This window comes from Drosophila tropicalis, unplaced genomic scaffold, assembly GCF_018151085.1.
Source record: "Drosophila tropicalis isolate 14030-0801.00 unplaced genomic scaffold, ASM1815108v1 contig_845, whole genome shotgun sequence".
In the NCBI taxonomy this organism is placed as follows: domain Eukaryota; kingdom Metazoa; phylum Arthropoda; class Insecta; order Diptera; family Drosophilidae; genus Drosophila; species Drosophila tropicalis.
The window spans coordinates 11525775-11540140 of record NW_027173338.1 but is presented as its reverse complement, the minus strand read 5'-3'; the positions used below and the strand labels follow the sequence as shown (position 1 = coordinate 11540140).

Here is a 14366-nt window from a genome sequence, read left to right as displayed (position 1 = left end):
ACAATTTTTCAAAATTGTAGAAGTTTTCACTTTGTATAACGTCCCAGAGGAAATCTTAGAGGGAAAGAGTTGTAATATTAAAGCGAAATTACTTTCGAGAATGGGAAACTTTGCGATCGAAAAAATGTAGTTCAAATAAATAACAAATTTTTCTATATAATTAATTTTTTGTTTCATACTAATAAATCACATGCATAAATATTAAACGTCGAACTTTAAAAGTTGGTAGCAAAAAATCAGTTGATTTACGATATATATATACATTTATGTGTATATATCAGCATAGGCATCCGTATGTGTATAGGATGCTCCATCCTTTCGGAGCAGAACAAGGATGAGTTTAGTCAAAGCTAATTTTAAACGCAATATTAAACATAAAACACTCACCATTTTGTCGCGAAACTCTGTTATGTTTATCATTTCTAATCAGCCACATAAAAAATTCAACTGATTTCAAACTTTCCATTTCATTGTCGGATAATTTCATTAACACTGAAATTTAATATGAATAATTTCACATAATTTATGCTGACAGTTTCAATAATTCTGTTCACTTTTAATTATTAGCTAATCAAATATTTATCATCCAACATAACACTAATTCAAATCCGAAATGAACGAACGAATGCATAATAAATTATTGTGTAATTTGATAAACAATTAAAAGCCAACTGAAAACGACTTTTATGGCTAATCCATTACAGAAATGAGTCTCATGGGCGACATTTAAGCCAAGAATATTGTTCCAAACTAAATCACATGCACAGCCAGAACGAAAAATAAACAGAATCAACCTAATTTCTGTGAAACAATAACATCTGCCAACACCCCAAGCTCAGAGTCAGTACCCAGAATTCTGCCACAATAGAGAAGAGCTGGAAATTGGGGAAGGGATGCGGCACAGTTGCTTAGTTGCACTTAGCATTAAGTACACCTACACATATACACATCCATTTCAGTTGGTTAGAATGTTCTGCCATGCAAAGTTCTATTGTGTTTTTTATTCCTCTTCTGTCAATTGCCTGGGTGCAGAGCAGCAGCAACATCAAAACGACAGCAACAACTACAAGAAAGGCAGCATCTCCAGGAGCAGCAACAAATTGGACGGTACAAATACGGCTTGAATTGGAGTATCAGCCAGATAAGTTGGCCTATTGTCGTAGCCTTCAGAAACGACTGCATCAACAACAGCAGCAACATCATCGCAGATCTCTTAGAAATACAAACTGTGCTGAATTATTAAGAATGACCTCTCGGTGTCAGGTGACCTACTGGTCGCCACTCATCCACGGTGCTGGTTGGGTCGAAAACTTTATGGTGGACTTTGTCGCAAGGGTGTCTAGCCAAATCGATTTGCATGTACATTTTTTGATTGTTTATGTGGTTAATCGTTGAGCTGCTTATCTTGTTTTACAAATGATGAAAATTAAATAAAGATCATCGTATCTATGTCTATTTATTTTTCCTGGATTTTACATGTTTTCCTCTTTTGTTTCCAAATAAATTTTACTTTTTGCTTCCATATCAAAATCTTTCTCTTCAAGCTCTACGCCATATAAGCCCGCACTGGGAGAATGGAGTTGTACTTTTCAACCTGGACGGATAGTCAAAGTCCATCTGAAGTTTTAATTGGATGTCCGTCAGCAAACATTCATTTGCCATTTACCAGACTCCTTTAGGGGCACCATCGAACACATTAGTTTGCCCGTTGGGGAATCCACTTCACTTTAAAATAAATCTCAAATTTCTGTACGTCAAGTCGCTTTCCTATTAATTGTTATTGATATCTCAGCTGAAAATACTCAAATACTCCTCTGTGATACCTCTCGCTCTGATTTGAGCCTCACTTTTGTTACACAGTGTGCTGTTGACTTAGCCTTAGTCAAGGGAAGCAGGCTTAAAAACTGTAAAAACGTATCAATTTCTTTTGCCATTGTGTGGCTGCCTAGCTGGGGCAAAAGAACACAGATTCTTTCAGGCAGCTTAAACCGGTTCAAATGCTGAAGAATTGCTTCACTGAGCCTCAACAAAAAGGACGAGAAGCTCAAGCACACGTCGGAGACTTTTGGGGCATAAAAGATATCGGTGGAAGAGAGCCATCAGTCTACTCCATTGTTGCTGCTACAAAATATAGGTAGCATACCCCCCTCATATCTGTTCACATTATACAATGTAGCTACATACATAATTATGCCGCCAGTTAACCCTAATCAAGAGCAAAATTCTTCGTCATCGCCTTCCTACATGTGTCTTGTCAGTCATGTAAATTTTTTGTACGAAAATAAGAGGAACGAAGGAATGAAAAAGAAAAGTGAAAAGTGTGTCGGCCATTTTTGTTTATCAAACTTCCGTATGCGTTGAAAGTCAATCAACATCCGCTTTAGCGTTGCTTGGTCCTTTCGTCTCGCATACACGTTTGCTTCTTCATCCTTTTGTGGTTGGTTGCTTGCATGTGTGTGTGCGTGCTAGTTGGTGTTCATGTTGCCTGTTGTTTGGTTGTTCCATCATTGTTTCCTTTCATGTTTGCATGCTTCATTTGGTTGCCATTGCCACCGAAAAATGGTAAAAATGGTAAACATGATGCTTTCAATCAGAATATTGAGGCTACCAGTTCAGCGGGTGGTTTGCCATTGGCTATGATTTTTTATAACGTCGTCTCATAAAACTAAGCCGATTTTGTTTTTCAGCATAATATTTTTTAACGTCTTTAAGAAACCGAGTCTGATGAAAATATTCTAAAAGAATCGTATATTCTATTAATCACCTAACATGTTTCCTTAACTGCTAACTCACATTAAATATAGTTCTGTTCAATTAAACAGTGAAGTGAATCAAAGTGATTTTAGAGCTGCCTCATTGCAACGGGACACAGACTACCATTTCATTGGCAATTCATCCAAATAAACATGGCAGGCAAAACTGGCTATATACATATTTCCTTGGAAATAAACATGAAATCATGTCAAAGGCTTCGTCTGTTGATGAGTATTCAGGTTAATTGAAGTGGAAAACCAATGCGAATGCACTACTCAACTTTAATTTTCCAGCCTGACCACGAATTTGCCAAATAATTCGAGAAAATTGCAAGAGCGAGAAGCAAGGACAATCGAAATTTATGCTAACCTAGTCGTGGAGAGCAAACTTTTCTTGTATATACTCTCTAACTGTAGGGTATTCAGGCAAAAGAAGACATCAGTTTAAATATTTATTTTTTGATGCTCTTTTATTCTTGTTGAAGGGGTTTGGAATTAATAGAGTTGCTTATGTTCTTGACATGTAAAACAGGGTCAAACTGATTGCAGAGTGAAACGACTTTTTAACTGTAACAGGGTATACTAGATGTCGACAGCTCGACTTTCCATTTGTTTTTATGAAGGGAAAAGCAGGTAAAGTAGATACGCAGCATTTTCACTGACGATTGCACAAACAAAGTACGAGTTGTAGGTTTTTGCAAAAATGTGGGCGGGGCTGGCACACGTGCGAGGCCAAAACATTTGATGCAACATTATCTGCTGCAGTGACATCCGTTTTTCGGTTGTTCCTCTGTCTCTTCGTCGTCGAAGAAAGTTTATTTTTCCCACTGACTGTGGAACACTAACGAAGCAGAACTGTAGCGGCGACAGCGGCACACCGAGAACAGTTACGCCAAATTGCCAACGACTCCGATTCTGACTCTCTCCATCTCCAACACCGTCCCCGCCTGTGATACCGACTCAAACTCTGTTTCGGTTCTCTGACTAACTGCTGCATTGTTCCGCGCCACGTGGACGTACAACAAAGTTAGTGGCCCAATCCCTCCCCTTCTCGCACTCCGTCCGACTGTCTGTCTTGCAAAATTCCCTCTGTTTTCTAGTCACCGCACTGCTGATGAAAGTTTTATTGGCCAAAGTCGCAGTTGCAGTTGCAGTTTCAGTGCACAAAACTTGACCTACATAAGTTCTCTATTACAAATGAAAGAAAACTTGGGCAATAACTGCATGTGTAGAACCGTGTAGGATTTTCAGGACTTGGAAAACTCATCAATGCTTAAGCTTGTTTGCTGGTTGTTATCTCAGTTTCAATAGATTAATACAATTTGATAGAGATGACATGAAGTAAAGTGGCACTCAGAAGAAAATATGTTTGGTGTGGAATAATTCAATATTTTAAGTCATTGGAGCGACTGATTTGATTCCTTTGTGGCTTATTTACTACATTGTATAATGATCCAGACTTTTAACAAGAATCACAAGCTGCAGTTTTTAAAAGAACATATATATACTACACTTTGAGTAGTTGTCTGTAGGAATTAAAACAGATGGGTTTTTTAATTTAATCTTAATCCCCAGATTTTCCAGCTTGTATGCCAACTATTTGGTCTTGAGTTAGGCTAAGCAAAGCTCCAACTAATAAGAAGAACAAAACGAACGGAAAACTTTTTCGAAAGTTGCAAGTTTTGTGACTTTTAGCAGAAAGTGCATGCCAACTAAGAGCCAGGTAAACCAAAAAGTTAAATGAACTTTTGAAATTAAAAGGCATCGTTAGATTCTCTAAAATATTGTATGATTAAAATTATGTTGATTCTTATATGACACGGCATGGAAATACAAATAATTTTTTCGTTTTATGATAACATTTTTCAATTTTCCATAAAGAAGGCACAAGTGGTAACCATAGGTAACCGAATACGATATACTCTCTTAAGATAAAAGGTCTTCTCGAGATTCTGGACACTTGCCTAATGAAATAAAACATCAGTTTTTGTTTGTGATTTAATTCCAAGGAATTTAATTAATCGATGCGTTTATCAATAATTGCTTTACTTTTTTCCAATACTTTAAAGTGAAAGGGTATAAAAAGGAGGTACATGTAGAGTGTGTTTCGAAAGTGCTTTTGTATTTGTACATATTTGTTTTTGCCTTCAACTTGAAGTGTGTGCATATAAATATGTATATGCATATATGTGTGCGTGTCTGTCTCTTTGTCTGAAGTGGTTCAAGGAGAAAAATGCTAATAAAATATTTAAAATTCGTTGCGCGCAAAACAAGCAAAAGGAGAGAAATTTTATGTTTTTCAATTTATTTGTTTTTGCTGCCGCAGCATTTATGATGCTTGTACATACTATATTTATTTGCTTTTCTTCCTTTCACTCACACTCACCCACAGACAGTGTCGCGTGTGGCTGCTTTACGTATTTTAACTGCTGCATCATTTCAATGTTGTGCAGCTCACATTGCGTATGATTAATATGTTAGGAGCTTTATGATATTTTGGCATTGTATTTCTCTGGCATTTTGTTACCCCCAAATAATTAGTCAGACAATTGCTTTAGAAACAAATTATATTTTTCCAGTGAGAGATGGACTTGACTATGTATCATAGCTTTGCTATTTATAGCCATTATAACGAAACTCTTCATGACTCATGAAATGCATGAAATTACTCGTCATAGGAATTTTCGTGGTGCCAACTCGTGGTAGCTTTCGATTCCTTGACACATCTCTCTCACCCCATATCCTCCATATTATTTGAAAAGGAATACCATATCAAAGAAGCATCTTGCCAGTTAAACAGAAGGAATTCTTTTCGACTTAAGCCACTGAAGACCATTTCAATTGGTGAGGCAAAAAGCCAAGTTTTTGCTTCTTTCTTTTAGAGCAACTTGATGGATTACTTTTACGATTGTCCTGCTTTTGTTTCATTTACCAAACTCCAATCTCAAAATATCTGAACATTCACCACACTCAAGTCTGTTTAGCTCTAACCACAAAATCATATATGTGCATATACTTATATCAATATGTTAACTTATTGCCTTCTGCATTGCAGAGATTCTTGCAGAAACTTGTTGACACTTTCAGCTAGGAGATTCCACGCCGAAGCAAAGTATTTTTTTGTACAAATTTTCCACACATGCCGCAGCAGCTGCCACAAGCAGACATCAATCTCAGCCAAGGGGCGGAAGGGAAGGAAATACATATATAAAAGAAAATGCAGACATTTAGTTGGCAAAACAAAGCATAAAACATTCAAGATTGTTGACCTGACTGACAGTCTGACTGAACATTCAGCTAAATCTTATCCATGCACAGGTGCATCAAGACAACTTAATCAGCAAAAAGCAAAAGAAACAGAAACTCTTCTGATCTACATAGTATATTTAAATATTACAATTAGAACAAAATCCAATTTCTCAGGCGTTTCGTTTGCAGTCGTCTGCTAATTTCTGTCGTTTTTAACAATAATTTCAACCGAGGAAGAAGATCCACTTAAAAACCATTTGATTCCTTGGGCGTTCTGTTAGGTAAAAGCTTTTAAGCAAACTCCTCAAATTCTTAATAAAATGGGGGAGAACTTTTGGTTTATTTAAAAAATAAATTACCCTTTATTACAAAGAGATTCTTCATTCTTGGAATTTGGTTTTATATTTGGTTTGTTTGTTCCTTTCTGCGTTGGTCGTTGTGGTCAGGACTTTAAGTTGGAAACGTGACTTAAGTATGCTTGGAATTTCGTTAGCTTAACATTCAACGCTTTTAAGCAAATTACACAGTTTCGCATTTAAGGTAATCCCCGCCTGGTCATTCGCACCTAATTCGCATTGTTCTAATCCCAAACGTTGCCCACCAAAAGTGTGCGTACTAAATAATTCATTTGTTAATTTAGACATGGACGTTTCTCCCACTATCTCTTCTTCTGTCTGTATGTCTCTCTCTCTCTCTCTTTCTTTCTCTGTCTCTATCATTCACTGGCTGAATGTTGTTTTCTCCGTTGTATACTTTTTGTTTTTTCCTTGTTTTGGGCAAATAGACAATAGAAAACAACAACCCAAAAATGTTGGTCCTGCCACTGTTGTGGTCGTTTTTGTTGCTGCTGTTGAAGCTACTGATGGTAGACGCATTTATATTCAAACTATTTAATTATTAAATTCATCGCGCACACATTTAATGAATATTCATGGCACTCACGACATTTCAAAATTGGGCTTTTAATTGTTTTTGGCTAAGGTTAACGACCAACAGAATGGCAACTGGCCAGCAAAATCAAACATTGTATACTTAATAAGTATATGTACATATTAAAGAAACTCAAATTTATAGCAAACAAACCAATTGGCCAAAAAACGTTTCCATAGCAAGTTGGAATTATCCTTTCCTAGTTACTTAGAGTATCAGGAATCTAAGTGCTCTTGAATCTTGTTATCAATATGATTAGAAAGGGAATTCTGCAAAATATTGATTGCCAAGTATGTAAAGCAACTAACTTACAATCCGTTACTAAAATAGCATGTGTAAGAGAAACCTTTGAATTGATATTATTTTCAATGTACTACAAGATTTTAAAGCCCGAGTACATTTTGTTTCCATTGCTCGAGCAATTGAAAATTATCAGCAATAATTCTGATTGCCAAATCTGCGCGATTAGAACAAAAAACAAAAGAAAGAACATCAAGAAATGAATCAGATAGGATTTTTCTTTCCCGTTTCTGATCCCTCAAACAAATTGTCAATTTTCAACCTCCCTTTTCTAGTCATTGGTCTGCCCCAGAACAAAAAAAAAAGAAAAAGGAAAATTATTATGTATATATATTCAAATGGCATGCACGCCTAAAGCTGATTTTCCACGCTGGGAAACGCTTAGCTTTGGAATTTACCACCCAACTCCACTCTACATCACCCAACACCCCCAAGCTCATTATCCTTTTTGACATCTGCACTGAAATTTGCGTTAAACATAAAAAAGAAAAGAAAACCGCCAAATCCAAGCCCCAAGGAGGATAAAAACCAGCCTACAGGTGTGCCTCCCTCCCCCTTTCAGGTGGAGGGAAACGAAATTTGCCCTGCCTAGTCTCATCATTTGTGTGTGTGTCTATTTCTTTGGCTTTAACATTTGTAAAGTTATTTTGCAAACAATTAAATTTGACTTTTTCTACAACGAAACGCACTTGCCTGCGAGAGCACGAGACATCGCCCCACATACACATAAAGGGCTCCCAACATGTTCTGTCTATTAAATGTACTAATGACTGACGGGCTTTACCTGCCACCTGGAACTCTTACGCCATTCCGTGCTCTTGTTCATAAATGCTCTTCAAATAAAAGGAGCAACATCTAGTTAAATGAAAGGAGTTGAAGTTTCAACAGGAGCACCGGTGCAAATGATGGATGGCGAAAAGGCTTTTCAGTTGAAAAATGTAAAAAGCAATTCTTAAGGGTATCACAAACCTATGTTGAAATATAAACACATATATGTACATATAAAAACAAAAACTCTTATAGTGTTTTAAAAATAAACATACGCAATCATTAAGTGGGTGGCTGAGGTTGTGAAGTAAACGAGACAATTTTAAATTACATATATATTTTATAGTTAGTTCAGGCTACTAGGAAGTTATTACATTTTTGCTTTGCTTACGATATCACATTATTCCATTTCAAAATAAACATCCCAAACAGCAAAGAGAGAAATAAACATTCTTACTGAAGTGCATACTTTCATCGCAGTTTATTTAATGAAACTTTTGATTGAGATCAAGTTGGAAAACTGAATGGGTATGGGATAAACGACTGCTCTCAATCAGTCTTTAACTTTATACAGCATCGATAAAATCCATCTTTGGAGGTGACAGTTATTAATATGTTTCCTCTTGGTTGTAGCCATCAATATTTGTACAGGACTGACGGGGCACGGGGCCACAGGCCGTGCACATGATGTACATTAAGTATACGCCCCATTTCACAATGTAAAGCAACAAATTTTAATGTAAATTTCAATCGTCTTACTTTATTTTCACTCACACTGAGCTGAACTATAGTGTCGCGGGGATTACTTGGACAATTTGAGCTTAATGCCAGTTAATTGAACAAATACATGAACATACATATGTATAAGTTACATACTTACATAGACAGACATTTGAGTGATTACAAAATGCTGACAGTTAGAGGAAACCAAGTGAAACTAGAACAGAGAATGGACAAGAAGAGAAGAGCGTAGAGCGTAGAATGGAAATTTAAATTCAGACCAGACCAGACAAGTCTGACAGTTGCAGATGCAGTTTTTGTTCAAAAATGTCAGTACAGTGTCCGCAATAAGTAAACATGCTGTCAAATTATTCACACAGACAGACTAAGTGAAACTATGCTAAGAAGATGCTTTTGTTTTCAAAACGGACCATCTCGAATGGGTATAACCGAGATGGCCACCTCTCGCATCCTTTCTAATCCGCCCACTCTACTACTCTCTGTCTCCGTCATAAGAGAATGACAAATTTTCCTGCCTTGTCTTTCTTGTATTCTTCTTTTTTTCCAGGTTGTTTCACATTGTTTGGCTTATGAACTGGCCCCGAAGGCTCTAAGATAACAAAAATGTCTTGGGCAGGGCTTAGAAAACAGGAAGCCTTAAACTGCGGCGTCCAGTACTTGTATGTGAGAAGGAGGTATAAGAATAAAAATAGAAGCAAGACACAAAGAACGTGCCCCAAAAGGAAAAAGGAGGCATAGTTTTCTTTTTACATCTATTTACTTATGCCGTCAATAACCTTAGGCATTTTTCCCATATATTTTTCATGGCAAGAAGTATTCAAACAAAGTTCTTTGTCAACATTTTTGCTATGGCCAAAATGTATTCATTTTTATTAAATTGTTTAAACGAAATGTGCATTGCATTGCACAATCCCATTGAATGCGTTCAATTTTAATTGAATTCATAAATATGATTGCAACAAAATGACAGGCATAATGATAATGTCACTAGTACGATATTTGTCAGCATTTAACCAATGACAAACAAACAACAACAAAAATAACACCATACAATATGCAAATTCGTGACAAAATTCAATAAACTTTAACACTTCCTGACACCTTCTGACAAACGGACATCCGCAAGCAAAAAAACCTTCAAATGGCAAAATGTAAATAAAATGCTGATAACTAATAAAAATTTAAATTATTTTAATGCCAGCAAATGAACAGAAATTGTAAATATTCCATATAATGTTGCACTTTGTACTAAAATGTGCATGAAAAACGATTCCATATAATCTAAACACTAAGTTAATGACTATGATCGAAACCCGAATGTATTACAACGAATTTGTTAAGAGGATGAGATGGGGACACTAAAAGTCAAAGAGGATATTAAGAAGTTGCAATAAACTGGGAAATGTAATAGACGGTGGTAGAAAGACTTTTCAGTAAGTTAAGGTTAGTATAAGTATTCCTAAAGATAAACTCCAATAACACCCATTGTGCAATACATATATCTTAAGATATTACAATACATACATATATCACGAGATAAATCAAATAAAAAGGTATTCTGTGAGTGATAATCGAAGTAAACGGACGTGCTTGACACGCCTTCCTAAAGTGCACACTTTTTTTAAATTTTACTCATATTCAGTTATTCAGATTAACATAGCTAATTGAAAATTATTTCCATTTCCATTTAAAACAACGGAACAAAATGTCCTCCGCAACGATATGAAAATGTTATTAATTCATGAAAATTTATTTTAAATACTTACTCAATTCATTCAATTTAAAATTATAACCCATTAAAAAAATCTGTTTCACTTTGAACAAGCTACAAAAATCAGGAATAAGGGAAAATTTGTTTCTGGTGTGTTTTATTTTTAATTTTTTGGTTGTTTTTTTTTATTTTTGTTCTTCTGTTTTTTTTTGATTTGGTTAGCCGGAAATCAAGCAGCCATGACGCCATCTTTCAAAATGGCTGTCCGTTTTATTTGCCTGCTCTCTGTCTCGTTTTTCATGTCCATCCCTCTCTCTCTCGTTGGGAGCATTTAGCTATCTGTCTCTTTCTGGTGATTAGCTGTCACGAGCTGTGGCGAAAAACAAAAATGAATTATTATCGCTTTGCGTTCAAAATGTTGACATAGATTTAAATTATTTGTAACAAAATCAACGAACTGTGGCGACAATCACCCCGCAACGTCTCCTTTATCCTAGATCCTGTTCATTTCAACCAGTTCTCACGCCCACGCTCAAGGCTGCCGCTGCCGCTGCCTCCGCTGCTGATTTGATTAACTGGAATAGGGGATTGCACGAGACACACAAAAAACCGAAAGGAACAAAGAGTTCGGTCTACTCTACTGGCGGGGAGTACATATCCTAATTGAATTTTTAAACGCTTACAATCTTCCACCTCAAATATGATATATCTTAGCAGAGTATAGACTAAGTCGGACTTGGGCAAGACTACGAATTTTGCTACTCAATTTAAATTGCTTTGGCAAAATTTTCATCACGTCCTATTTGTCATAACAAGACGAGAGCCAAGAGAGCCTTTCTGGTGATTAGCTGTCACGAGCTGTGGCGAAAAACAAAAATGAATTATTATCGCTTTGCGTTCAAAATGTTGACATAGATTTAAATTATTTGTAACAAAATCAACGAACTGTGGCGACAATCACCCCGCAACGTCTCCTTTATCCTAGATCCTGTTCATTTCAACCAGTTCTCACGCCCACGCTCAAGGCTGCCGCTGCCGCTGCCTCCGCTGCTGATTTGATTAACTGGAATAGGGGATTGCACGAGACACACAAAAAACCGAAAGGAACAAAGAGTTCGGTCTACTCTACTGGCGGGGAGTACATATCCTAATTGAATTTTTAAACGCTTACAATCTTCCACCTCAAATATGATATATCTTAGCAGAGTATAGACTAAGTCGGACTTGGGCAAGACTACGAATTTTGCTACTCAATTTAAATTGCTTTGGCAAAATTTTCATCACGTCCTATTTGTCATAACAAGACGAGAGCCAAGTAATACGCACAATTAATAAACTTTATCCTGTTGGACTTGGAGAAGAGATACAGCTAAGAGAACGAAACTGGAGGATGCAGTAGTGGGGTAGGGCAATAACTTTTCTCTGGGTTTTCCCTCATTTGTTTTCAAGGCCAGCAGTAATATATATTTACTTGGTTTCCTCCTGTCACCTCCTTTGTGAACGACAAAAAGAAACCTTAACCTAAACCCCATGCCAATGTTAGAGTCATTATTTTCATTGTCACCTCAGTTCAAAGCAAATAATTAACGGCCAACTCTTCGTTTTCCCCTGAGGATAACACTAGTTTCATTTTCCACTGTTTTTTTTTTTTTCCAACCTTTTCTCTCGACCATTGTTTTAGATTCTCCCCATCGACTTGAAATCGATGAAAATTGTTTCGGTCTGGGAATTTCATTCATGTTTTTGTTCTATTCACATCTACATATTTCTTGTTGTTATGGAAATTTTTAGCACAGATTTTTTTTTTCTTTTGTTTAATGTCCCTTTTCAAGGACTGTGCATAATAATTTTTGGTTAAATAACTTTTGCTCGTTAAGAATATGAAAAGAAACAAAGCAAAAAAATATATAAATGAAGCTCAAGTGTCAGCAGCTCAAAAAGGAAAGGTCTCACTTTCCCTTCAGCTATGCTTCTCCATGGCCTCCGCCTCTTCATACTGATTACCTTAAGCTTTTCTTCATATACATTTTTTTTCCTTCCTTTCTTGTTTTCCTTTTTTCTGCTGCATGCTTCCATATTCTTGTTCTCCACTTGTGGCATTAATTTCTGCTGTGTAAGCAGATAAATTGCAAAAATGTCAAAAGATGTTGACAGTCATTGGCATTAAAATGGATACAAAGTCGTTTTTCTTTCACCGGACCCGACTTTTGTCGCCACAAAAGTTGAAGAATGAATGGTAAGGTTGAGGTGTCTATCAACTGGCAGTTGGGAAAGAGCAAATTTAAACAGTTTATACAAAATTCTAAAAGATAATATCGCCATTTAACGAGTTAACATTTTCTATGCTTAAATGTTCATCGCACGTTTGACTTTGCTGAAGTGTGAATTAGCTTTTAGAAGCTCCTTTTAGATGAAGCAGATCTACTATTGTTGGACATAAATCCTGAATCAATCAGGTGTCTTTAAGAATTAACTCAAACTGCTAACACTTCAATTTAAATACATTTTTATTGAAAGAAAGTGCTGACTTAATTGGCTTTTTTTATTGATCCCCCAGTTTGCGATGATTTTTCTGGTCTGTTGATGTTCTCACTTGTTGTTATTGCTACATGTTCTAAGGAATATTCCCGTTGTTCAGTGTCTGCAAGATTAGACCGAGAGTCTTGAGGCTGATCAGACTCATTTATAAAAATTTGACTGGGATAAACCGAAGTACTATCCGTTTTATTCTGTAGGTATGGCTCCAGACTTCCGAGAGACGATTGTGTATTGAAAATTTGATGCACACTCTTGTTGAAATGCATATTATAAATGATTTTTGAAAATATATACGAAACATCGACAACACGAAATTTGGGATTCTTAGCCACATCTGCTGCCTGTGGAATTGTGTTTGTGCAAATGACAAGTTCGTAGTTCGAGTCGTTGAGTTTTTGTATCGAATCACTAGAGAATATGCCATGGGTAACAATGGCATATACCTTCGAAGAACCCGCTTCTTTCAGCCGTTCGGCGGCAAAGCAAAGGGTGTTACTTGTATCGATCATGTCGTCGACAACAATTGTCACCTTCCCATGAACATCGCCAACTAAAACCAATTCACAGCGGGCATTCTTATGTCTCTGCTTGTGGATAAAAGCCATTGGCAAATTCAAGCTATCTCTTAGTTTGGTGGCTATCTTAACAGCCCCATTGACGGGAGCCACTACGACTCCGTTTTGCCAATCGGGTATGTATCGATGTATCCATGGTATAAGGGTCACTATCGATGCCAGATTATCGCAGGGTATATCGAAGAAGCCCTGCAGTTGAGCCGCATGCAAATCCATGGTGATAATGTGATTAACCCCAGCCACGGACAACATATTTGCCACCAATTTGGCGGTTATAGGCTGTTGCCACGAAGACATTTTATCTTGGCGGCAATAAGGGAAAAACGGTATTACCGCCGTAATCCTATTAGCCGATGCATAGCGACATGTTTGCACCATAATCAGGAGTTCCATTAACATATCGTTTATTGGAGTACAACTGGTCTGAATCACATAGACGTCTGATCCGCGTACCGACTCGAGTAACTCGAATCGGATCTCACCATTAGCGAACTTCCCATGCAGAACATGATGTGGAGTAAAGCCCAATTGCTCAGCCACCAAAGCGGCAAATTCTGGATGCGATGAGCCCGATATAATGGTTAGATTACGGCTCATGAAGAACGAATATATAGTTTTTGATATAAAAAAAAATTAATGCCAAACCTTAATAATTGAAGTGCCTACTTATCGATTTATGATTTAGGAGGCAATTATCTAATGTGCCAGTTCGGCTTGGGCCCCTCAAGCACCAACTACAATTAGGCATAATTAGTTGAAGGTGGAATTACTTAGGTGGTGATGTGCCCTTTGGCCTAAACC

General features: G+C 36.9%; 2 protein-coding genes across 2 annotated transcripts; one reads left to right on the top strand and one right to left on the bottom strand.

The window, feature by feature from the left end:
* The first annotated feature begins 978 nt into the window (after positions 1–978).
* LOC137580869 (uncharacterized) lies at positions 979–1343 on the top strand. Its single transcript, XM_068295004.1, is given in 2 exon segments — positions 979–1231; positions 1234–1343. Coding segments are annotated over 2 exon segments (363 nt in total).
* An 11723-nt stretch (positions 1344–13066) lies between these two features.
* LOC137580866 (ribose-phosphate pyrophosphokinase 2-like) lies at positions 13067–14162 on the bottom strand. The gene is made up of 2 exons (XM_068295002.1): positions 13434–14162; positions 13067–13093 (listed from the first exon to the last, which is right to left on the bottom strand). The coding sequence occupies exons 1-2, from the start codon at positions 14160–14162 to the stop codon at positions 13067–13069; spliced, it is 756 nt and encodes a 251-aa protein (XP_068151103.1).
* Between the last annotated feature and the right edge of the window lie 204 nt (positions 14163–14366).